Source organism: Caenorhabditis briggsae, assembly GCF_000004555.2.
Source record: "Caenorhabditis briggsae complete genome, chrIII, whole genome shotgun sequence".
In the NCBI taxonomy this organism is placed as follows: Eukaryota; Metazoa; Nematoda; class Chromadorea; order Rhabditida; family Rhabditidae; genus Caenorhabditis; species Caenorhabditis briggsae.
This window is the reverse complement of record NC_013490.2, coordinates 13,223,896-13,246,458: the sequence shown is the minus strand read 5'-3', so window position 1 is coordinate 13,246,458 and position 22,563 is coordinate 13,223,896. Positions and strand designations below refer to the sequence as shown.

The 22,563-nt window shown below is 37.5% G+C and overlaps 3 protein-coding genes and 1 non-coding gene across 4 annotated transcripts in view; 2 read left to right on the top strand and 2 right to left on the bottom strand.

Moving 5' to 3' along the window:
- Positions 1-1,002, top strand: part of Cbr-srh-79 — a gene marked incomplete at both ends in the record, with an annotated part of 5,705 nt that extends 4,703 nt beyond the window's left edge. Inside the window, 2 exons of the mRNA XM_002642726.2 lie at positions 470-755; positions 806-1,002. Of these exons, the coding sequence (XP_002642772.2) occupies positions 470-755; positions 806-1,002 (483 nt within the window). The remainder of the gene's footprint in view (positions 1-469; positions 756-805) is intronic.
- Positions 1,003-2,010: 1,008 nt separating this feature from the next.
- CBG29037 lies at positions 2,011-2,082 on the bottom strand. The gene has a single exon. It is a non-coding gene (tRNA).
- Positions 2,083-3,125: 1,043 nt separating this feature from the next.
- Positions 3,126-5,206, bottom strand: CBG21165 (the record flags this gene model as incomplete). Its single annotated transcript, XM_002642727.1, is given in 5 exon segments — positions 3,126-3,259; positions 3,314-3,725; positions 3,731-4,225; positions 4,351-4,514; positions 5,200-5,206. Coding segments are annotated over 5 exon segments (1,212 nt in total).
- Positions 5,207-9,718: 4,512 nt separating this feature from the next.
- Positions 9,719-20,973, top strand: Cbr-dyf-6 (the record flags this gene model as incomplete). Its single annotated transcript, XM_045244592.1, has 8 exons — positions 9,719-9,829; positions 11,734-11,902; positions 14,248-14,342; positions 16,037-16,106; positions 16,215-16,322; positions 18,168-18,322; positions 19,378-19,569; positions 20,752-20,973. 8 exons carry the CDS (start codon positions 9,719-9,721, stop codon positions 20,971-20,973), a joined length of 1,122 nt encoding a protein of 373 aa, XP_045097238.1.
- Between the last annotated feature and the right edge of the window lie 1,590 nt (positions 20,974-22,563).

Here is a 22,563-nt window from a genome sequence, read left to right as displayed (position 1 = left end):
GAGCCTTTCTTTTTTTAATCCTATCATAACTCAATCAGTTTTTATTCAATTTTAATGAAATATGTATTTTTGAAATTACCGTAAAATTTGGGCCAAAATGAGTATAAACATTGCTGAATTAGGCTAGGCTACATTTTGAAATTTCAAAAAAATTTAAAAAAAATTTAAAAAATAGTTTTACAAAAAAGGTTATAACTTTCTTCGAACTTTATATTTTATGAAAATTTAAAAAGTAAAATGTAGATCATCAAAGTTTCTACAAAATCATATAAAATTCAATCACTTGTCAAATGCGCTCCACCGCACAGAAGACTCTAAAGAGAATCTTCAGGGAAGGCAGCGTCTCCTGACGACAAGGCTTGCGTTTTATATCATAACTTTCTTCAAAATCAAAATTTTTTCAAAATTCTAATTGTAAAGTGTAAACCTTGAAAAATTCTACAAAACTTTATAAAATAAATTTTTCCAGGCCGACGAATTATTTGTCCTATGCATCGATGATGACTATATCACTTTCCTAGCACTGATCACAGCTCTAGGAGTACTTCTCGAAATTTGCCAAATGCTATTTTTTATGTTTTGTTGTTTATACTACCTATTTTTATCAATTCATGGATTTACATCTAAAAAAACTCGAAAATTACAAATTGCATTTTTCGGGAGTATCATCTTACAAGTATCCATTCCAGTTATGTTTCTAATACCTTCTTTTGTTTTTATGGTCTTTTCAGTGGTCACTGGGTATTATAATCAAGGTAGGAAATTCAAAAAAATTTCAAATTCTTCCAAAGTTCTGAAATTCCAGCTCTAACAAACTTCGCCGTTCTCCATGCCTCTCTTCATGGATTCCTCTCCACCATCGTCGTTTTAATTATCCACAAACCCTATCGAAATTTCATACTTTCATTTTTTGGAAAATCCAAAAATCTAGAATCACTGAAAAAATCCACAATGTGGGATACAAGACGAATGAGTGTGTTTCCGACAAATGTGACAAATTGAATAAAGTTTTTAAAAAATTATACAAAACGTTAAAAAATTTACTTTGAAGTTATGATTTTTTGCTGCCATTCGTATGGGTACTGTAGAGAAAAGGCTCAGAGAGCAGCCAGAAGGGCCAATGATGCACCTGTTAAATAAAAAAATAAAATTAGAAATTCTTAAAAAATTTTAAAAATCGGTCAACTTTGACCTAATTTATCTCGATTTTTGTAAAAGATATCAAGAAGTCGTTTACTGATAAAATGTGTGAAATGTTATAATAATTATTTTATCAATTGATAACTTTTTGATATCTCTTACCGGATACGAGATATATCAAACTTTGGCCGCAGCCGGATCTTAGTAGGCGCCAACTTTGACTTAATTTATCTTGATTCCTGTGAAAGATATCAAAAAGTTGTCAACCAATATAATGTGTAAAATTTTATGATAAATGTTTTATCAGTTGATTACTTTTTGATATCTATTACAGGAAACTAGAAAATAAGTTCAAAGTAAAGATGTAAGATTTCGAGCTATTAGAGCATCCAAAGTAAGTCTAACTTAAGAATTACGGAATTTTGATTGGTTTTTTCTGAAAGTCTAGAAGAACCTACCAATTACATATTTCACAAAAAGTGCTGAATTCAAAAACCCGTCATAACTATATTAATTTCTTAGACCACCAATTCCATACTTCACAACAGTTGATGTACTTTTACCCTTGGGTGGATCTGTCACATCTATAAATGTGGAAGAATTTGGAAGAATTTGGAAAACGGGAATGGTCGTAAGCCCCCCCAGCTCCACCATCATTATTTGCTCCAAAAGCTACAGCGATCAGTGCAAGAGCCAAAAAGAGCAAGGTCGTTTTGTGGAGAATTTCTTGTTTGAAGAGTTTTGAAAAATACTGACTTCTTCCTTCAGGTCCCACTTCTTTTATAGACCGACTTTTATCTTTGCTGTAGATCTTCAACTGATCTTATCATAGGACCCAAAAAAGCGTTTAAAAAAACAAAAAAAGGAAACTTCCCATGCCGGGAATCGAACCCGGGCCGCGTGGGTGAAAACCACGAATCCTAACCACTAGACCACATGGGAGCGGCGAGAGAGGGAGTGAGGAGGGCGTAGAGGAGGAGGATGAAAGTGGGGCGAGGAGAGGGGGGGGGGGGAGGAGGAAAAATGGACATTTGGGATTTTTGGAAATCTGAAAAGAAAGTCGAAAACTTAGAATTCTGAAAGTAGATCTGAAAGTAAAAAAAGATAAAAAAAAATAAAGATTTCAATTAAATGATCTTCATTTTTCTAATACAATCATAAATCATACAATAAATGACACAGTAGTTCAATGACTAATTTTTGTAGATTGGAGACCTGTAAATACGATATTGGAAAAAATATCTACAGTGACCCATTTGCACTAGAGCGCACTTTAAAATCCTACATTTAATTTCCAGTATTCCCTCCAGCTCCTGAAGACGTTCCCTCTGGATTCTCTTGAATTTCAGAATTCTGTTCGGTAGAGCGATTTTGCAACTTTTTGATTGCTTTATCGTCACGGAAACGAATCCCCATCGGTCGTTTGATATAGGGATAGTCCATCGGAGTGATTTGCACTTTTTTGGCTTCTTCATCGTTTTCGGAATTCTCCATTTGGCTTGTTGGAGAAATGGTTTTTTTTTTTTTGAAAAAAAACTCTATTTTGAATAATCTAGGTGACTCGGTTTCCCGCGCCGGCGCAGCTTGAGATGCAGCCTTTCCGGCTCGCAACTTTAAAGCACATTATCTCGGCGTCTGTAAAAGATACAAAAAAGTTGTCAACTGATAAAATAAGTACAATTTTATGACAAATATTTTATCAGTTAACAACTTTTTTGTATCTCTTACAGGAACGAAGATAAATTGTTTCAAAGTTGGTCATGCTTTTCTAGTGTTCACAACAGCTTTAAAACCGCTGCAATTTCATTCATTTGTTTATTCATCCTAATTAAATGAAAATTATTTTGAAATATGTACAAATCAATTTATTGAGTTTCACTTCAAAAAATATATATTCTACTTGCTCAAAGTTGAGTACTCGGCTTTCATCCTGACCAGGATTTCTTTTACGTCGTCTGGACCCTCGGCTGCCACCTTGAGCAATCCTAAAGCAAGGGTTTCCTGTGCGAATTTCCCCCTATAAAGGGGGCTGGTGAAAGTCCGATCGAGTTGAACGTCTTATACAAAATTCCTTGGGTGAAAACTCCAACCTCATTATCGGACATCCATTTGAATAGGTCTGAAAGAAGAAAATTTGTGTTATTTGTAAGATAGGTTTCAGTAAAAAACGTACTGTAGTCATTCTGGAAGTCCGGACGCTCGCAATTCAATGTGGTGAACCTGATTTGGAAAATCATGAAGACGATGGGCACAATAACCTCGTCCTCAGCCTCTTTGTACGAATCCGTATCCTGACTCAAGCTGGTCATCCAGTCCATTGTGACACCTGGCAAATCCCGCCCTTGCAGATACTCGGTGCTGGAATGGATCACGGCTGGACCCATCTCACGATTGGCCCAGCATACGGGCTGTCCTGCCTCCTCGGTGGCTCTCATGAGATTATGATAACATGTATCGTCGATTTCGAAAGCCACCGTATCGTTCATTAGAGATCCAACTCTCAGATCGATCCCAGGAGCCGCTTCTTGAGTTTTGGAGCCTTGGCATCTCGGTTCCTCTTGTAGATCGCTTCCTCGAGAACTGTTCTGACTGGCTCATGGGTGACAGCTTTCCATTCTCCGAGATGATCGGAATCCAAGAAGTCCGAGTTTCCGTAGACGACTCGAGGAGGTGGTAGGAGACTCGCCTTTACGGACAACATTTTTTTCTCCATCTCGATCCCGTGACTTCTCATATACCGATCTGTATTGTCAACGATCGGAGGACAATCACCTATCGGATTCTGGCCGATGATGTTTTGAAGGACAAGCTTACGCTGCTCGGCAGTAAGGGTAGTGTATTGGATCATCTGTTCTTTGAGCTGTTGGCTGACGTAGCCAGTGAATCTGACAGAATCAATAAGCAAACTGCACACTTCCAATGGAAACAAAAACATTCTGTTTCGATCCCTACTTGGTGGTTTCTTTCGAAGACACGGGAGATGCGGGTAGCGGATGTTGTAGCCGTATTTGCCTCTGTAGTGGTCAATGATCGATAGCGTCTCATTATTCTCATTGACGAATTCGTAGAAAGAATCGGCTCCGAACTCGAAGAATTTGAATGTGGGAGAATTTCGCAATCTTCTCAAATCTCTCTCTCTTGATAATTTCTCTGGTCGTCGAATCGGATTCTCTCTTCGTTTGAGACAAGGATCTTCATCTTGTTGAGCACCTGGGACATCAAGGCCACATTTTTCTCCGTGACACGGGCATTCTTCATGTCAGCGTCCCACTTTCCGTCGGCAATATCCTCATCAGGAATGGTGTCTCCATGGATGAGCTCCCAAAACAAACGGACTAATGGGTAGCCGGGACGGGTGAACATCGTGTGGGACACTGAAATTTTGTGTTTTTTCGGTGAATTGCTGTAGAGCGCATTTTCAAAAATTGCACCGTGGGCCACTTAGCAAGAATTGACTGCGTTTAAAACTTTTCGACTCTGCGTGACGGCCGCCAGCTGAGTTGCGGGTAAAATACGCTTACACCTTCAGTTTTAGGAATGTTGGCGACTGCTATGCCGACACATGACTCGCCCAAACTTGATTTGGCGCCAGTAGAAGTCAAGTTTCAAATTCGGCACCAAGCCGAGTTTGGAGGCGTCGCGCCATCACCTGAGTAGCGACTCAAGATGGCTTAATACTGAAGTGTTGTAAGCGTTATTCAGTCGCTACTCCGCTGGCGACCGTCACGCTGACACTTGGTGCCAAGATTTAAAAAAGGTATTTGGGTCCCAAACTGATTTTTGGAATGAATCGGAAAAAAAAATAATTCACTATACCGTTTAGTTTGTATTGTTGTATTTCAACTTTTTCCTATCTGTCAGAGTAGTCAGGTCGCAGTTCTGTAAAAATCCATGTAAAAAAATTAAGAACGTTTAATAAAATACCTCACTTCAGATCCAGCGACCAGTAGATTGTTTCAAAGAAGAAGTGCTCGCTGAAGAATTTTCCTTGCGAATAGCACCATTTGGACTGCAAAAATAATTTTTAGAAATTTGAAATTACATCTCTGAACAACTCACGAGTCATGTTTAAGGATAGCGCTGCCGACCCGATCCATAGGATGGAATAGGAATAGTTTAAAGGAACAAATAATACCCAGAAAAATATAAACACTAGGGACTCTCCAAAGAATTCATTCATTTATAGGATTCTTTTGGAGAGCTCCAGAGAGACGTCTATTCAGAAAGTCGTCATTTGGGAGAAATGGAAAATCTATCTGAATAGAAGTAGAGGGCCATGTTTTCTGTCCGTCTGTCTGCGCTTCTTCAATCTCCACACTCTCTAAAGGGGCACACACGCACACCTTGTTTGTGCCAAGAGAACACGCCAGACGCTGTGTCCGTCCTAGAGTAACGTGTCGACACAAAAATCGATACGATTCGAGTCGACCAGTCGGACTATTGAAGTCGATAAAAATCGTGTCGACTGACACCAGAAACGACACAGTATCGACACAGAGTCGACACAACACGACTCTGTGTCGACTCGTGTCGACACAACCTCGAGTCGACTCTGAGTCGTGTCGTGTCGATACGAGTCGACTCGACGCCGGTCTCTTTTCCGAGAGGACTACGCGAGGGCGCGGACCCTCGTGTAGTCCTCTCGGAAAAGGGACTGTTTTCGCTGTTTATTGTTTTTTTTGTTTTTTTTTTCGCTACAAATCGATTTTTTTCGCAAATATTGGTATTTTATGTGTTATTACTTCAAATTTTCCACATTCATTTAAATGTAATGCTGTAGAAAACTTATCTTCCGGAGTTTATCAGTTATATCTTATCGAAATTTGTATTATTCTATCACATAATGTTCTACTTACTACCTTTACTCCTGCTTCAAATCGTGATTTACTCTAAATTTTTTTACAGAATGAGTGTAAAGCAACCCTTGATCAACTCCCATAGTTCTCCTTCGTCCGTTCCTAGTGCCTCTCCGATCTCTCCCATCAGTCCACCTAGCCCAAACAATTCATAATTAATTTTAAAACTTTTTCGGTCAAATTTAATTCGGTTTCATTTTTCGGTTAAATTTGTATTTTATTATACTGGTGTTTTGCAATAAATCTAAATTCAACTCAATTTTTCATTTTCTTCTCGCATTTTCTAACTTTTTTCTAAATAAAACAAAAAAAAATTCAATATCTTAAATAAATTACTGTTCAAAAGAGCGCGTTGAAAATGAAGTGTCGTGTCGTGTCGACACGAGTCGATACAGTATCGACATGAATCGACACGACAAGCGAGTCGACACGACACGAGTCGACTTGAGTCGACGCGACACGCGAGTCGACACGACACGAGTCGACTCGAGTCGACACAAGTCGACACAAGTCGACTCTGTGTCGACTTGCGTCGATATGATTTTTCAGATATTTTTCACTTGTGTCGATACGACTCTGTGTCGACACGTTACTCTACTCCGTCCGTGCAAGACTGTGCCGGCTAGTCGCTTCTTTCAAATTTGCATCCAATATCCGCTCTAATGACTGCTATCTTTCAGCGCGATTTATCTTACTTTCCGTAATAGAATTCAAAAAACGGTCAACTGATAAAATGTGTAAAACTTTATGCTCAACATTGTGTTAGTTTACTTTTTATTTATATCTTTCACAGGAACCGAGATAAACAGGGCTAAAGTTGACAACCATGAGGAGCCGCCGGCTGCCCGCCACTTCTCTGCGCCCGTGAAGCTTGAGCAGCAGCCCCTTTGGCTCTTAACTTTGAGCGCATTTATCTCGGTTCCCGGTAAGCATACAAAAAAGATGTAAACTAGTAAAATGTGCAAAATTTTATGAAAAAAATTTTATTAGTTGATAACTTTTTGGTATCTCTTACCGTAATCCAGATAAATGCGCTCATATGGGGTGATAAGGACCGAGAGAAGGATATCCACTAGGCTGAACCTGGAAAAATGGGGACCATTGGATGTTTGGCTGTATGGAAACTTTTGATTTTTATACCATTTTTTAGAAATTTTCAAGATCTATATATTACATTTTGAAACTTACCAGCCATGAGAAGCTGCCAGAATACCGGGAAACTCCGCCCCCTTCTTCACACCTCACGGTATTTCTTAAGGTGTCAGGAGGGGATTAAAGGGCTATAGTGTATTATACCTTGACATGGATAAGATAAGGTGAAAACGAAAAAACCGTAAAATAGAGATTTTCAAATAATCTGGAAATAACAAAAAATCTGAAAGTTAGACTCCGATCCACTGGTCCCCATTTGACACTTACCAACATCTTCGATCCGGGATTTCTGGAAGGTTCTGACTCTGGAACTTTGAAAATTCAAATTTGTTGCGTTCAGAGCTTCAAAATGAGTATAAACATGGCTATGTTCCTTTAAATTTGAAGCTTTCGTGGTGAGACCCAAAAAATCGAAATTTTCAAAACTGGTCATGTTTATACTCATTTTGAAGCTCTTAACAAGACGATTACAATGGATTAAATTGCAAAATGAAAAACTCAAAATTTAAGATTCTATGAAACAAAAAATGAAATCTACCGATTCTTCTTATCAAGTTCTCCCATATCTTCAGGTTGTTGTCTGAAACAAAATTGTTGCAAGTATTTTCCTTTTCTCCCAGAGTCATATGGACGGCAGCTGATCGAAAATTTCCACCTGATATCATGAAAATATGAATGAAGCACAAAATGAGCAAGACATTTTTTATTCTAAACAAAAAATTTTTTTTCTGAAAATCCCCTATTTTTGGATAGCCCAAAACTCATTTTAATTTTGACCCACTTTTTTGAAAATTTCACAGTATACTAAACAAAACTAGGGCTTCATTTTTGTAGTTGATAACTTTTTTGAAAAACCGACGCCTGAAGAGATAGAACCGCAGACAGTTAGAGTGTCTAGTTGTCTGAGCCTCGTATCGCTATATCTTGGTTCATAGAACAACTGGAAAAGTAATTTTCGGTGCGAAATGTGTCAAATTTTGATTATTTTTAAAGTTTGGATCATTGCAAAAAACATTTTTCAACTAACATAATCCTTTTAGCTTTACTAGAAGTCTAAATGCACTAATTTGAAGTCTAAGCTCGACACTTTAACTGTCTGCGTTTCTATCTCTTCAGGAAGTGATTCTATCGAAAAGTTTACAATTACAAAAATGTAGGAATTCAAATTTTACACATTTTATCAGTTAACAGGTTTTTGGTATAGTTTACAGGAGCCGAGATAAATTGAGTCAAAAACAGACCCCGCCCCTTGTCATCCTTTAAAAGGCGCTGCTTCTTTAACCCGTTTTATCTCAGCTACTGACAGTGATATCACAAAATTGTTAACTATTCAAATATGTAAATTTTCAGAATGAACATTTTATCAGTTGACAACGTTTTTATATCCATCACAGAAATCGAGATATTTAAAGTTGTATGTGGTTGCCGACCAATCTTCTTGTCTTAAAGAGCGACGGCGGGCCGCCGGCAGATCCTCATGACTGTCAACTTTGAGCACATTTATCTGAATTACTGTAGGCGGTATCAAAAAGTGGTCAACTAATAAAATGTTGCTGATATCATGATAAGCACTTTATCAGTTGACAACGTTTTTATATCCTTCACAGAAATCGAGATATTTAAAGTTGTATGTGGTTGCCGACCAATCTTCTTGTCTTAAAGAGCGACGGCGGGCCGCCGGCGGATCCTCATGACTGTCAACTTTGAGCACATTTATCTGAATTACTGTAGGCGGTATCAAAAAGTGGTCAACTAATAAAATGTTGCTGATATCATGATAAGCACTTTATTAGTTGACAACTTTTTGATATCTTTCACAGGAATCGAGATATTTAAAGTTGTATGTGGTTGCCGACCAATCTTCTTGTCTTAGAGGGCGATGGCGACTCCTCATGACTGTCAACTTTGAGCCAATTTATCTCGGGTCCTGTAAAAGATTTCAAAAAGTTTTCAACTGATAAAATATTGATCATAAAATTTTACCTTTTTTGTCAGTTGACCACTTTTATTTATCTCTTACAAAAAATGAGATATATGGACCCGAAGTTGACGGCTTTGGGGGGGGGGGGGGCGGCATTTCGCAATGAGAAGTCGTCTCTAGTTTGATCTACCCTTCCAACACCTATGTTTATATTGCTCATTCTCATTAATTTCCTCCTCACCTTTAATCATTTTTAATTGATTTATTTACTTATCTCATCCTTTTGATCTACCGCGTAGCTGTATAATATAATCCTCCGCCCATCTGGCATCTTCCCTTGTCCTTTATGCTCACCTTCCTTCTCCTTATTCTTCCTTTCCCACCACCTGCTCATGCTCCATTTTCTTCTTTTTTCCCTCTTCAGCATTGTTTCCATGGATACCCCCCACACCTCGTCATCCCTTCAAATCTAATTTAGACCTTTTTTGGGAAAATTTTGAGCTCTTTTTTGCCCATTTTGAGATTCGGAATTCTTAAAAATGGGCGGAGCTTAGATTTGATTGTTCCAGACCATTCTTAATGAGCTCGTTTTCTAATTTACCATAATTTTTGTATCATTTCCTATTCTATTTTTCAGGTAACCAAAAAAATGACGGACCCTCAAAAATTGGCGCCAAAAACTGACAGAATTGGAACTCCAATTAGCGATGAGTCATCTGAAGATTCGTTGAGCCAGATTCGAGGACTAGAAGAGGATAGAGTGAGTGATAATTGGGGTAATTAACGAAATTCAAAAGTAGATATTTTTCCCTACAAAGTGCACCAAAAACCAGCTCTCTACGAGTATTCTGAGCCAAGTTACATAGCAAGAAGAAGAGAGACGCAGAGAAACGAGAGTGTCTAGTTGTCTGCGTCTCTCTTAAAATTTAAACATCCATAACTTTCCTCCAAATAGTCGTAGAAAGCTGGTTCTTGGACCATTTTTCATGAAATTTTGTGTATTTTCAGAAAAAAATATATGTTAACTGAATTTTTGATCCTGAAATTTGAAATTTTCAGCCATCTCTATTCATATTTTCTCTCTTTTTTCCTAATTTTCTCTCTTTTTCCAAATATTACATTTTTAGATAACATCTCATGCTAACCACATTCTCGGCTTTTGCTTGAATGATTTGAAAGTACATAGGAAACTCATGTTTATGCTTCACAAAGTTATATTTAACATGTTTTTCAGTTTTGGATTTTTTCAAAAAAAATGTCACATGATATCAGACTTTTTTCGTTTTTAACCATATCTTTCGTGGCTCTTTTTCTTGTTATTTCGACTCTTGGGATTCTGAAAAAAAAATAAGACAAAGATCTCTCCCGCCAAATTTTGCCCTGAAAATGTCTAAATGCAAGTCATACCAACTATTCTTTCGCTGGGACCCTTCAGTTTTACCGGTCCTACTTGTGCCAAAAATATAACCGAATTGTATATTATTTTGAAGACCTTTTTAAGTTCTACATTTTACATTTTGCTGTGCTTTAAAACTTTGAGTTTGAAGAGAGTTATGACCCTAAATGCAAGTCCTGTCGTGAGGACAAGTGAGTGGGTATCCGACCCATAAGTTTAGCCGGCCCTACTATACGAGCATATTTATCGAGCACAATTAAGCTATATATCGTTTTGTAGAAATTTTCAAATCCTACATTTTACTGTTTAGAGTACTTTAAAATATAAAGTTTGAAGAAAGTTATGGGCCTAAACATTAAACAGTAGAGTGTAGTACCCTGCTTTTTCTGACTTGTCTGTTTAACGTTTTTTGTGCGGTACAGCGTATTTTGTATGTAATTGAATGTAATATTGTTTTGTAGAACTTTTCAAATCCTACATTTTCCTGTTTGCATTTTTGTAAAATATTAAGTTTGAAGGAAGTTGTGACCTTAAGTGCAAGCCTTCTCGCCACGACGCTACCGGGCACCCTTCCCACCAGTTCAACCGGCCCTCTTCAAAAAGATTGTGTCCTAAATAAAATTAAATTGTATATAATTTTAAATAACTCTTCAAATCCTACATTTATCATTTCAATTTAGCAAAAAATATCAAGTTTGAAAAAAGTTACAGCCCTAAACGCAAGCCTTGCATCAAATCGCTCCGACCCTTCAGTTTAGCCGGTTCTCCTCGTGGAGCTTATGTTTTGAATATAGCCGAGTTGTATATCATGTTAAAGAACTTTTTAAATCCTCCATTTCTCATATTGAGTTTCTGGAAAATATTGTGTTTTAAGAAAGTTATGACCCTAAACACAAGACATATGCCTTTCCCGGGGTTTCCATAGTAACGGGGAAGGAAAATTCGGGATACAATTAATGTCGAGGCACACTCCCTCTGTCTAATTTAATATTTTCTCCGGAGAAAGTGACAAACAACAAAAACACAAATCCATAGATTTTCTTTCGAGAATTCTCTTCTAAATTTTTTCCATAATATCCCGTAAAACCTGTAATAGAACAGCCCCCTTCCCCAAACCTTCAACTTTGAGCCTATTTATCTCGGTTACTGTGAAAGATACAAAAAAGTTGTCAGTTAATAAAATGTTAATCATATTATCAGAAGTATTTTGTTAGTTGAAAACTTTTTTGTATCTCTCATAGGAACCGAAATAAATCCCATTTTTCCAGGGAATCTACCACAACGAAGAAGTCGTGGTTTCGCCAAGAAACGAGTCTGACGACGATCTTCCATCTAGAAGAATCCTTCCGGATACTGTGTCTGTGGATCATATTGTTGAAGAGGATAGTGACATTGTGATGGGCGACGGTGGTGTGGTGCCGAATATGGAGAGACGACGTGAGTTTGGTTGGGCGGGAATTTGAATTTTTTTGGAAAAAAAATTTCAAAATTTGACATTTTTCTCTATAATTATCGTACCTTATAAACAAATCAAAAAATCTCATGAGATTTTTTTTTCGAAAAATAAAAAATAGAAGTGACAAATTTATAATTTTCTGAAAGAAAATGTAGCTGTAAACATCAATTATTAGGTTGGCGGGAAAGTCTTTGTCACTTTTTCAATAGTTTATTTCTCAAAGAAAAAATAACCGAATAATTAATTATATTGTCCATCATTATCAACAACATGTCTCCAACGTTCCCTCAATTTATGGATTCCATTGCGGTAGAATCCAGCCGGGCGTGAGGCAAAGTATTGTTTGAGTGCCGCTTCGACCGCTCCACGGGAATTGAAGCTTCTTCCTTCGAAGGCACGTGTCATATCGCCAAATAACCAATAGTCGGAAGGAGCAAGATCAGGAGAATACGGGGGGTGAGGGAGAACATTCCATCCATATCCCATCAGCTCCTGCTTCACTTGTTTCGAAACATGTGGGCGAGCGTTATCATGTTGATAGTACACTTTCTTGTCTTTCAGGGCCGAACGGTCGACTGCTTTCTTGAGGTTTCGTAGTTGAGTAGTGTAGAGGTCTCCAGTTAATGTTTTGCCCTCGGGCAGAAGTTCCCAGTAGATGGGGCCGTCCACTCCCCACCACACAGAGAGCATAACTTTTTTCGGATGAAGGTCGGGTTTTGGGACATCCTGTGGGCTCTCTCCTTCTCCAACCCACTGGGATTTCCTGTGGTGATTATAGTAGAAGACCCACTTCTCATCTCCGGTTATTAGCCGGTCCAGCCATCGATCGCCCGCGTGGAGAGGAGAAGAGTAATCGAATCGTCGACTCGGCGGTCAAGGTTGGCTTGAGTCAGGTGATGAGGTATGAATCGACCAAAAAGTTTTCTCATTCCAAGAGACTTCAAACCTTCAAGGACTGTGCTATGGTGAACTCCGAATGTGACAGCTAGTTCACGGCTAGATTGAAATGGATCCGATTGCAATGCGTGCTTCAGCTTGTCCAAATCCAACTCACGGGGTCTCCCAGAGCGATCCTTTTCATCGAGCGAGAAGTCATCTTTTTCGAAACGATGGAACCAATTGCGAATAGTATTGTAGTGAGGGGCATGTGTGTTGTACACATTCTTCAAGAAAGTTTCCGAATCCTTCATCGTGGTGTGAGATAGGAAGAGGTAAATCAAAACATGTCTGATGTGAATAGCAGTGGGAACAAACATATCGTTTCAATTACAGATGAGGAGCAGGGAAGGAGATGGGGACTTGTTTATATGGAAGGTTCTTATCACCTTGTTATTCACTAGAGTCGATATCATACACAGCCTCCATATACGAGAACAGTGATTAAACAAACAGAGTGACAAAGACTTTCCCGCCAACCTAATATATTGTAAAAATAACAAAAAATGTGACTTACGATTTCCTAGAAAATTCCAAAATTTCCAATTTTCTAGAATTTCAGAAATATTTCAGAGAATATTCTTAAATTTTCTGAAACTCCTGACTTTTTTAATTTTTGGGATTTCCTCAAATTTCTAAAATTTCTAAAATTACCGTAAACACTCTAATAGAACGCCACCCAAACCATCCGCTTTGAGCCCATGTATCTCATTTCCTGTAAAAGATATCAACAAACTATAAATTGATAAAATGTTGCTGATATTATGACAAACATTTCATTAGTTGACAACTTTTTGATATCGCCTACCGTAATCCAGATAAATGCGCTCAAAGTTGACAGCTATTTGGAGCCGCCGGCGGCCCGTCGCTTCTCTGCGCCCTCCGGCGCCCGCGTAGCTTGAGCGGCAGCCCTACCAGCTCGCAGATTTGAAACAAATTATTTCAGCTCCTGTGAAAGATACAAAAACGTTGTCAACTGATAAAATATTAGTCATAAAATTTTACACATTTTCTTAGTTGACCGCGTGTTAATACCTTTTACAGGAAACGAGATATTTTGTCTCAAAGTTGAATGTCCGGCTGGCGTTCTATTAGAGTCTTTTCGGTATTTTTATTTTTCTAGATTTTTAAATTTTCCGATTTTCTAGAAACTTCCAAATTTTGAATTTGAATTTTCTAGAATTTCAGAAATATTTCAAATTTTCAGCAATTCCGAATTTCAGATTTTTCTTTTTTTTTTCATTTTTGTTCGACTCAACTTTTCATATTTTCAGAAATTCCGAATTTTTCAAAATTCGCTGAAAAATTTTCCGAAATTCAAGCTTCGAAAAACATAATTAATCAACTTCCTAATTATCCCTCAATTACCCCAAATCAACTATTTGTTCAGGATCCGTCCGTTTCAGTGGACCTCAAGCTGAGGAAGAAGACGGAAGAAATAAGCACTTCCGGACTCCATCTCCTGAATCTCTTCGTTATATCCAGGTATGGATAATTTAGTTAATTAGAGTACTCAATTAGTTGTCTTAATTGGGTAGTTAAGAATTTTCCGTTTTGAAAATTATGGCTGATAAAATGTAGAAGCTTTACGAATTTTTTGAATTTCCCTCCAAAATTGACATTTTCAGCGTTTATGAATTTTCAGTATTTTTAGAATTTTGGGATTTTTTCAAATTTTAACAAAATTCAGAGTTTCATGCTGATCATTGAAACAGGAAAATTTCAAACTCCATATTTTTCGAAATTTCCTTAGAATTCTTAATTCTAGGGAAACGCTTCAAATGTGTAGTCTATAATTGTTGGTTTTCGAAATTTTTGAGAAAAAAAGGAAAATGTCAAAATGCGGGGGCCGAGCCTTCCCCCGGAAGTTTCTAGTGCCATTTTCAAGATTTTTGGGGTTTTAGGAGAGACTTGCATATAAAATGGATGGATGGAAAACAATAATTTTAGTTTTAGTTTTGAAAGGTTTTAGGTCTTTTTCGATTTTATGGAATTTTAGGATTATCAAAATTTGCGGAAATTCAAACAGTTCCAATTTAGAAACATTTCAAATACCTCCACCCGGACCGTTTATTTTGAGCATTTATATCTCATTTCCTGTAAGAGATATTAAAAAGTGGTTAACTGATAAAATGTTGCTGATATCATGATAACATTTTATCAATTGACAACTTTTTGGTATCTTTCACAGGAGCTGAGATAAATTGTTTCAAAGTTGCGAGCTGGTAGGGCTGCCGCTCAAGCTGAGCGGGCGCCGGAGGGCGCAGAGAAGCGACGGACCGCCGGCGGCTCCAAATAGCTGTCAACTTTGAGTTAGCTGTCAACTTGCATTTATCTGGATTACGGTAGGTGGTATCAAAAAGTGGTTAACTGATAAAATGTTGCTGATATCATGATAAACATTTTATTAGTTGGCAAATTTTTGATATCTTTCAAAAGAAGTGAGATATAAAGGCTCAAAGTGGAAGGTCCGGGTGACGTTCTATTAGACTGTTTACGGTAGTTTCAACATTTTGAAGATTTTTAAATGATTCCAAAAATCTGAAGTTTTTCAAAAAAAAATGTATTTCTCGAATTTTCCATAAATCTAGATATTGTTCAAATTGACATTTTTCAAAATTTCTAAAAAATAAACAAAATCCTGAAATTCCACTTTCCCCATCTTTTCCAAATGTGCTGAAGTTCTAATTCTAGAAAATTTTGGAGTCCTGAAAAATCTGAAAATTTCGAAAAATCCAAAAAATTCCAAAAACCTCAGAAAAAGCTTCATAATTCACTTTTTTGGTGTTCCCTCTAATTTTGAATGCCTAAACATTTTTTCCTCCAATGCTTCCCTTCTAATGCCTCCTCTGATAAGTTATCAGTGATAATCCCTTTGTGGTTCACAACAAAAAACAATTCCACCTGCATTGTTTTCATTGGGTTGCCCCTGGCAACCCCAAATCCTTATAGACCCATGAAATGACGAGAGAGTGTGTAAAGGTGAGAGAGTGGTTAGAGAAACAAGAAAAATGTTTTGAGCTGCTGCTCGGCGGCCCGTCTAACTTCATTTCTGAAGTAAATTCTATTATAATCCTCTTCTATTATTGCTCAGCTTTATTTTCTTAATTACTTAATTACCCAATTAACCCAGCTAATTAATACAGGTAACATAATTTTTCTTTACTAATTAATTGTAGGCTCTCGAAAATCCAATGGCTGCCGGTAGTGAGTTTGAGAACGAATTCAAGGATTTGACGGATGATCCAGGTGAGCAAATAATCTGAAAATCTGAAAATTTCAGAAATTTCAAAAAATCGAATTTTGAAATTTTTTTTCCAAATTTTTTAATTACCCTAATTATCTATATTTTTCCAGTCATCAATATTCGTCGTCCATCTCAACCACCACCACTCGGTTCGCCACCAGCCTACACCAGTGGTGATGAAGGGTCCCGTACGCCACCACCAACGGGACCACCAACTAGTTAGTTAATTAGGCTTAATTAGCTCTTAATTACCTATTTTAACTTTTACGCGCCTTTTGAAATATTATAAAAACTGAGAAAAAAGACCAAAAATGATGTTTGCCACCAAGGGGATTCGAACTCGCGACCTCTAGAACAAAATTGTAGCGCGCTAGCCACTACACCAAGGCACGCAATTGTGAATAGAGACGTGGAGGGTGTATACATTAGTGAGCTTTCTCGCATTCTCTTGGTGAGCTGCTGTGAAGCCGCGATGAAATAATAGAAGCTCTTCAGAAGACGTCAAATTCTGAATTTTCAAAATTTTTAAATATCAGCTTATACTTGAAACTATTCCTGATTCAACCGTATAACTTTAAGCTCGATCGGTTGAGGCTAAGTGGGTGAAAAAAGCATTTATAAAATTTCAGCTCTAATTAGTCCTAATTATCCCAATTAGCCTTTTTCAGACACCACCACCAGGCAAGTGTCTTCTTCTAACAGTGAAAATCTATTTTCAAAAATCTCGGCTCCTTTCAAAAATGCCTATCGCAGGGCGTCGCGGATCGAGGACGACTCCAGCGACAATCGCAGCGATGATGATGAGGAAGACGAGGATGATGATGATGGTAGGATACTGAATGTTGATGAATTTGTTGTAAAAGTGGAAAAAATGAGGGGGATTCCAGAAAAAACGAGGAAAAACGAGAAAAAACGAGAGAAAATAGCCTGAAATAGGGAAATGACCGTTTCGCAACTGTGACGTTTTAGAACCAGACATTTTAGAACTTTGTATTGTGCAATCGGATGTACTAGAACCAGTCATTTTGTAACCGGGCGCTTGAGAACGGTTCATATCGTAACAGGACGTTTTAGAACCGACTAATTCGCCATTGGACGTTTTAGAAATTGTGGTTTCGAAACCGGACGTTTTAGAACCCGCAAAGAGGAAAGTGGACTTTCTAGATTCTGTAATTTTGCAACCAGGCGTTTTAGAACCCGTTGTTTAGCAACTTGAACGTTCTCAAACCGATTATTTCGCAACCGAATATTCTAGAGCCGGTCATTTGGCAACCAGTCACTCTAGAACCGGCCATTCCAAAAGTTGACGTTCTAGAACCAGTCAATTTGCAAATGGGCGTTTTAGAACCTATAATTTCGCAACCGGACGTTTTCAAACCGGCTATTCTGTAACACGACGTTCTAGAACCAGTCATTTCGCAACTAGACGTATTGGAACCGACTTCTTCCAAACCAGACGTTTTAGAACGAGCCACTTCAAGACTGGACATTCTAGAACCAGTCATTCTGAAACCGGACGTTTTAGAACCGGCAATTTCGGAAGGAGACGCTTTAGATCTTGATTTTTTGCAACTGAACGTTTAAGAACTTCTCATTTCGCCTCCGGACATTCTAGAACTAGTCATTTCGCAAAAAGACGTTTTAAAACTGATAGTTTTGCTACTGGACTTTTTAAAACCTGCCATTCCATAACCAGACATTCTAGAACCGGTCAGTTCGTTACAGTGACATTTCGCAACCAAATTTTCCTGATGATCACAAACCACGCTTTTTTGTTTTTCACTTTTTCCTTGGAATTTAAAGGCGCATATATGGAAAACAAAAATTTCTTCCGAAAATACTCATAATTGTCACTTTCTGACTCACTTTGTACTTTAGGGAAAAATATGACAATTTACGAAAATCACGAGTTTTTGGGAAAAACAAAAATTTTGAGTAGTAGCTCATTCAAAAATATCTCTTCACGATGATGGGCGGTGTAGATCTTAATCCAATTGATTCGGGTAAATCGATTTTCAAATATCTACAGTAGTCCAGACTCCAAAAACTACAAAATTTTCCAGACTACACCGAGGACGAGATTGCCGTTCTGACTTTCATCGACGCGTACAAAGCGCAGGAAGTGGAGCTCCGCCCACAATTGCGTCCATTCAGTATTGAGCACATTCCAGCGATGGGAGAGGTCGACTTGTTTGTCAAGGTCCCAAGACCAGATGATGTGAGTTTGGGCTGGTCCGGTCCGGGAGGGTTTTTAGGCCATCCTGAGCCGGTTCTTCGGACTCGTTAGCTTTAATCCTATTTATCCAGCTTCCTATAAGAGATATCAGAAATATGTCAATTAAAAAAATGTTAAGCATAAAATGTTACACATTTTATCAATTAACAATTTTTTGATAACATTTATAGGAACCGAGATAAATTAGGTCAAAGACGTAGACAAGCGCCCGCTTCTCGGCGCCGTTTGGGGACTCTGTTTTCATCTACTATATTTTGCTTCTTGTAAGAGATATCAAAAAGTTATCAATTGATAAAATGTTTGCCATAACATTTTAAACATTTCATTTGTTGACAACTTTTTGATACCTCTTGCAGGAGCTGAGATAGCTTGCCTCAAAGTTAAACCGCCTCTCTAGCTTCTCTGCGCCCTCCTCTTTGAGCCGCGCTATCTCGCTAATCAATAAAGCTATCAAAATTACAAAACTAACAAGATATGTAAAATTTTATGTTTAACATTTTTACAATTTATTAAATTTAGCTAGCTATACTGGCTATTGAGATAAGGGTCGTTTAAGTCAGGGTAGAACCTAACGTTGGTTGGACTCTCGAACCTGTCACATTGTAGAACTCGTAATTTAAAAACCAAAAAAGCTAAATACATTTTATTAATTATGAAATTGTTGAGCATAGAATTTTACACATTTTGTTAATCAACAAAATTTTGATAGCTTCATTGGTTAGCGAAATCGCAGAAAGAGGAGGGCGCAGAGAAGCTGCCTCACCTGTTTTTTTACTTTGATCTAATTTATCTCAGTCCATTTAAAAGCTATCAATAATTCATAAACTAATAAAATATAGAAAATTTTATTTTTAACATTTTATCAGTAAACAACTTTTTGATATCTCTTACAGGAACCAAATTATCTAGGCTCAAAGTTGGACTGCCTTTCTAGCTTCTCAGCGCCCTTCTCCTTGCTATCTCGCTACCCAATAAATCCATAAAAATTTGGGAAACTAACAAAATATTTGAAAATTTAAGCCTAACAAGAATTTCAGATTGACGACAACGTTGGTCTCACTCAAATCGATGAGCCACCATGTAACCAAAGTGACGCCACCATTGTCGAGATGCAAATCAGAAGTGCCGTTAAGGATATGACAATTTTGGATGACGTGGTCCCGGTGAAGGTTTTGGAGAATGCTGATGAGAAGCCAGATCAGATTAAGAAATGGATTGCTGATGTGAAGGTTTGTTAACTTGAGGGCAATTATCTCAATTATTTTAAGACAGCCGAGCTACGCCGTCGCAGTTCAGGACCCAGGTGTTCGAGACTAATTTTCTCGATTCCTGTAAAAGATACAAAAAAGTTGTAAACTGATAAAATGTTTGTGATAAAATCTTACACATTTTATCAGTTGACAACGTTTTGATATCTCTTTTTGGAAGCGAGATAACTTGACTCGAACTTGGGAGCAAGAGGGTGCCACCTCTCTAGCTTCTCTGCTCCCTCCTTCTTGACCGATGCTATTTCGCTAATCAATAACGTACACAGGTGTGTTTTTTTACAGGAACTCCACAAATCAAAACCACCAACTACCGTCGCTTTCAAAACCAAACTTCCCGATACGGAGACTGTTATGCAAGAGATTCCAGCATCGTTCGAGCAACTTCTCCAGAAAATCTCGGTAAGCGCGCTTTTTAGCTCATAACTTTTTTTGAAATTGAATATTTTTGAATGGAATAGAGTGAAAAATGTAGAACGTGTCAAGGGCTACAGGATGATATAAAGTTTGACTGGAATTGAGTGGTTTCAGATAAGCTACGCGGTTAGCTGTCGCCCATGGCGCGACCGCGTAGATCAAATCGGTAGAGGCGGTGTAACTAGCTTCAAACTCAAGCTTTCGAGCTCAAATAAAATACAGAATGTAGAACTTTTTGAGAGCTACAAAATAATATAAAGTTTTACTAATAGCAAACAATTACCGCTGAGATAGATACACAGTTGCAGCCGAAGTTTGCGGTCGGTAGTCGCCGACATCGCCCGCATCAGCCTATTTTGGCTCATATGTAACTTTTTTCAAATTCAATATTTTCGAATGAAATAAGCTGGAAAATGTAGTACATTTTCAGGGCTACAAATTGATATAAATTTTGCCTAGTAGCAAGCAATTATCGCTGAGATACACGGTTGCAGCCAAAGCGTGCAGTTGACTGTGGCCGCCATCGCCTGTATCTCACTATTTTGGCTCATAACTTATTTCAAATTGGATGTTTTTGAGCGAAATAAATTGGAAAATGTAGAACATTTTAAGGGCTACAAAGCAATATAAGATTTGACTAGTTCCGAACAAGTCTGCGGTAAGAATTCCGCTGACGTCGCCGGCGCCATCGACTTCAACTTGCCTAACTTGACCCCAAAATTCTTCCAGCTCCCAACAGCGGATTTGGATTGCTCATTGGAGGAATACGTCGATATAATGCTCAACGCCGTCGACATTCCAGTCGGGAAAAGTCGCATCGAATCACTTTATGTCCTTTTTGCGACACTTCAAGAATTCGAAAGATCTCAACACTTTAGAAGCATAGCACAACCAAGAACTACTGATAATAATCGTGGAGAGGGAACGTCTTCCAATATTTTGGAGCTTTAATTGATGTTGTCTAATTAACTCGTTAATTGGCTCTCACTAATTACCTTTAATAACACCGGTGTCCACAGTCTTAAATCTATCCCTTGTTAAGATCTTTTTCTACTCTTATTATGCTAGAATATCCAAAAAATATTATATCTATAGCCCAAAAAAAAACAAAATTTCAAAAAAAAAGTGTTTTTTTCCAAAATTATAACAAAATCCAAATCTTTTCTTCCCAAAAAAAATATATACCAAAAAAATTTAAAAATACAAAACTTCAAAAATTCAAATTCCCAAAAAAGTATATATTTCCAGATTTTGGAAATCTGGAATTTCCATCCCATTTTCAGCCAAATTATCCAAACAAAAATGTTTTCAAAAATTCCAAAAAGTGTGTCCTGACCCCATCGAATTTCTTCCTGTACGCCCAGGTTTTTTTCCCGGAAAAAAATTAGACGATCCTAAATGTTTTTTCTCCGGTTTTTTTTCGATCTCATTTCATCTCAAAAATGTTCTCTGTGATCCAATTATCATCGATTTTTTTTCTTTGAATAAACTTGTTTGATTTGAAAAATGTTCAGGGAAAAAACTGGAATTTCAGAATTGAAAAAAGGGGCAGTGCTTCCCAAGGGGGTGGGATTAGCCAGGTGTGCTAAGCTCCGCCCACTTTAACGACAACATAAAGGCTAGCCCATTTTTCCCGATTTTTCCAATTTTTTGAATTTTTCAAAAATCACAAAAACTGGAATTTCTTGAGTTTCTGAATTTCAATTTTTCTGGAATTTCAGAATTGTTTTCTTTCGTTTCCTTCCTGTTCCTTTTTTTCCTTGAAACATTAAAATAGATAATTTTTGATAAGAACAAACAAATTGTTGACACTTTTCTTTGTGTTTCCTGTTGACTCAGCAACTTCACTTTTTTCAAAAAAAACCTTCCGCTTTTTTTTTCGTTTAATTGCTCATCAAAAATAGTATCAGCCAACAACAGGAAAAATTCCTCCGGCTAAACTTTTTTCCCAGAAAAATGGCATGCATAAAAATGTCCAAAAACCCCATCAAAACATGTTGTTAAACACATCTGGAGAGGGGTACTTTGGACAATAAAACTTTCTGAGAGTCAAAAAAAAAAATGAAAATGGGCAAAATTTAAACCAGAAAATCAGGTTTTAGGACTTAAAATTCCTAGAAATTTGGGACAAAATGACTAATTTTAGCTGAAAAAAGTGGTTTATTTTGAACACCTACAAAAGTACTCCATATTATTTGGTTTTGTGTGAAAATTTTAGAGAATACACTAAACAAAACTGGAGCTTCATTTTTGTAATTGACACTTTTTTCTGAAAATCAACACATGAAGAGATAGAGAGACTTCAAAAAGAAGACAACATAAATAACTGGTAAGCTATAGAAGACACTAGAGTTGTTTACGATGACTGCGCAGCTCATTAGGCATCAGTAGGGAACCAACCCCGTAGCTCAGCGAAAACTCGTCACAATTATTTGAATTTTACATTGTTTTGTAGCCCTTAAAAAGTTCTATACACTGTACATTATTTGAGCTTAAAAGGTAGAGCTTAAAGCAAGTTACGCCGCCGCAACCGATTTGAGC